Genomic DNA, 3,449 nt, shown 5'->3' with positions numbered 1-3,449 from the left:
GTTGCGTTGCTCTCGGGACTTCCGCAGGTACGGGTGGAGCGCCGTTAAAAATCACAGGCACCCGACGAGTTGCCTCATCACGGACGTGGATTTGCACGGTTGGGAAATGTTTTGCTTCTTCCAGCTGTAGAGGGCGTCGAGGTGGCAGAGGGGCATCGCTGCGGAGCTCCCGCAACTCTTTTCTCATGCAGGCGGAAGCACGGACGGATCCTCCTGCTTTGTCGACGTGCGCCGAGTGTTTGGCTCAACGCATTGGCGTCTGTACGGGCAATTGCCGCGTTGCAGGGTGACGCCACTAAAGGAGGGGCGGCGCGTCTTGACGCGGCAATTGGACGTGGTATTGCACCCTCTTGACGCCCACGGCGTGGATGCACCTTTTTTACCTGCGTACGATTTCTTTGCGGCCACGCAGGTGGCGCATCGTGTGGTCGTGACTTCAGTTCTGGTGGCGTGGCAGAAGGGGCTCGTCATGCGAGGGGGGAGGGGCGGTTGCGGGGCCTTTAACGGCTGCCACGTTGTGGGTTCACGGCGAGGCCTCAGTTTTTGTAGATTGATTTGTGCACCAATTGGTTTACTGGTGTGGGTGTGTGGGTGTTTGGTGGGCTTCCTCCGGTGTGGGGGGATGCGTTCGCTGAGCCAAACCACGATCGCCTTGTTTCGTTATTTCCTTGTACGGGGAGAAGGAGCAAAGACCCCCACCAGGCACGCATTTTTTTTTTCCGTGTTGGCTGCTCTATTTCGTGGAAAATACAGAATATCAAATTAGAGGCACCCGTATCCGCTTTACAGTGGTGTGTCTGCACTAACGAAGGTTTGGTTTAGGAAGTTGTATTTGTTCTACACGCACACAGGCATATTCTTTGGGCATGCTTTCGTTCATTGTTGCTGCTTTCATCCTTGTGGTGACAGTATTGCTTCTTTATTCGAAGGGTTTTCTCATCTTTGGAGAGAAGGTGGCCCTGGATGCGTCTAAATATGAGTCTTTCAAGCTGGTGAACAAAATCCCTGTGAGCCATAACAGCTTCATTTTTCGTTTTGGCTTGCACTCGTCAACACAACGTCTTGGGCTTCCTATTGGACAACACATTTACGTTCGGAGTGCGGTCGTGAACGCAGAGGGAAAGTCGGAGATGGTGCAGCATGCGTACACTCCTGTTACCTCCGATGACGACGTCGGTTATGTGGATTTTCTTATCAAAGTGTACTTCAAAAACGTTCACCCTAAGTTTCCAAACGGTGGCCGTTTGTCGCAGCACTTGTACAATCTCCCTCTTGGGAGTATGGTGGAAATGCGGGGTCCTGTAGGAAAGTTTGTGTACTTGGGAAATGGAAATTTTACTGTCAGTGACAGTAAGGGTGAAGTGACGAAGACGCATGCAGATGCACTGACAATGGTGGCAGGTGGCACGGGCATCACACCGATGATGCAGCTTATTCGTGCCATCATGAAATCCCCTGAAGATCGCACAGAGATCGCGCTTGTGTATGCCAATCAGACGGAGGAAGATATTCTGCTTCGGAAGGAGCTGGATGAGTGCGCGAGGGATCAGAGGATGACGGTGTGGTACATGATCAGTCGTGATGTTTCTCCTCAATGGAAGTACGGCACTGGCCACGTAGATGAGGCAACGCTGCGGGCGCATGTACCTGTTCTGAAGCCCAAGAATCACAAGTACAACCGCGTCGTTGCGTTGATGTGCGGCCCACCCATGATGGTTGAGAAGGCTGTGAGACCAAATCTGGGAAAACTTGGTTACGCCAATGAAGACATGTTTGCTTTTTGAACAAGAGGGATGAAACGCGGAAACACAAGACGGGATAGAGGGAATAGTGGTGATGATATACACATGCAGGAATGATAGAATGAGAAGGTGGAAGTGGGCAATAACTTCCCCTCCCTGTTTTTCTCATCGAAAAGAAAGGAAAACGACTATCTGTCATTGTCGTCATGGAGGCACCTCTCACACACTTGAGGGCAGAGGTTGGAGGATCATGAACAGCGAAAAAGGTTGCGAGCTGGAAGTGGAGATAATTAGCACATGATACTCATGTGGCGCAAAACCATGCCCTTTGTCGTTGCGTCCTTGTTTCTCTTTGTTCTTTTTTTTAAAGAAGGATTAGTTAGCGAAATGGAAGGCATGTGGGAAGCTCGTTTCCCCAGTGAAGAAACAAGCCTGGCGGAAATAAGGGTGTGGAACGCAAACTTCCCATAACACACGTGGCAAGAAGAGAAGAGAGCAAACAAAGAATTAGGGATGAGAAATAAGGAGTTCTTGAAAATATAAGAGCGACATAAAGACGATGTAAGAGAAGAAGAGACATGAATATGGCTGTAAATGGAGTGAGCGTAAAAAACGAAAATGGGTTGCACTTTTTGCGGATTCACTGGGAATTCCTCTTGTGGGAGGAGGGCAATGATGGTGACAAAAAGTTATTAACCTCATTACCGTTTTTTTTTTCTTTGTTTGAAGCTGGTGGGAAGGAAGTTACAGGGTGGTTGAGGTAAATGGATTAGCATGTTTTTTTTTCCAACTATGTTGTTTCTTTACGGGCTAATTGTTTTTCTTTTTTGTTATTATTTCAAAGATACCGCGTTGAAGGGCAGCTAATGCAGTTCTTTTTTTGTCTTTCCATCCAATAACCTCCTACTGCTGCTGACCCCCCGCCCCCCCCACACACACACGCGGAGGAGAGTTCGGGGGTTGCAGGGAAGCCCAAGAGCTGCCACTTTGTGAGTTGGCAACGATGCCCCAGTTATCATGCGTTTGTTTGATGAATTTATCTGACTATATGTGTATGCGGGTGTGTGGATTAAACCACATGTTGAGTGGGGGTTACTGGGTGCACCCGATCAAACTGTGGTCTTCTGTGTTGTTGTATTTTCACTTTGGGGGTCATAGGTAAGACATGGGACTCTCTGCAGCCATGCGCATCTTTGTTAGTTCAAACTGCCGGGAAGGGGCGTCGTTTAGCCGCATGGTCGAGAGCAGGGAACACTGAGGACGAGGGCGAGGTTCTGCTGGGCCACATTTCCCAGTACCGCGGCGCGGTGTGTGGCGAAACTGTGGCGTTGTTTGATTAAAATGCGTTTTGTTTTGTTTTTGTTTTTTACCAGGCGGCTCTGTTGGAAAGTGGGCGGGCGAGTTTCCGGTGTCGCACGGAGACGGGGGGGCCTGAGGAGCTGAAGCGCCTGCGCATGGGTCAAGGATGTGTGGTCCCACAATCTTCCACAGGGCCACGAGCGCCCTAGCAGGAGGCGTTGTGACAGTGCGAACGCAGTGTGCGGGCTTTGCGCTTGGGCTGGCAGCGCCCGAAGCAATAGGTACGGATCAGTGGGGCAACCGAATTGCCTAGAACATGCGCCACTACGGTGGGAGCGCAACAGGTGCTTACTGAGAAGTATAGGCTGCTTTGGGCGCTGCGCAACCGCGGGACAAAGACAGTTGCAC

At 50.6% G+C, this 3,449-nt stretch overlaps 2 protein-coding genes across 2 annotated transcripts; one reads left to right on the top strand and one right to left on the bottom strand.

The window, feature by feature from the left end:
* Window positions 1–866: 866 nt before the first annotated feature.
* Window positions 867–1,784, top strand: TraAM80_10170 (NADH-cytochrome B5 reductase; the record flags this gene model as incomplete). The annotated part of the gene is made up of 1 exon (XM_029386810.1): window positions 867–1,784. The coding sequence occupies one exon, from the start codon at window positions 867–869 to the stop codon at window positions 1,782–1,784; it is 918 nt and encodes a 305-aa protein (XP_029233331.1).
* Window positions 1,785–2,968: 1,184 nt separating this feature from the next.
* Window positions 2,969–3,449, bottom strand: TraAM80_10169 (uncharacterized protein; the record flags this gene model as incomplete). Its single annotated transcript, XM_029386809.1, has 1 exon — window positions 2,969–3,449. A coding segment is annotated over one exon (481 nt), but the record flags the coding sequence as incomplete, so codon positions are not given.

This window comes from Trypanosoma rangeli (assembly GCF_003719475.1).
Source record: "Trypanosoma rangeli strain AM80 chromosome Unknown Tra_15.4_contig_00819, whole genome shotgun sequence".
NCBI classification, from domain to species: Eukaryota; Euglenozoa; class Kinetoplastea; order Trypanosomatida; family Trypanosomatidae; genus Trypanosoma; species Trypanosoma rangeli.
This window is presented reverse-complemented; position numbering and strand designations above follow the sequence as displayed.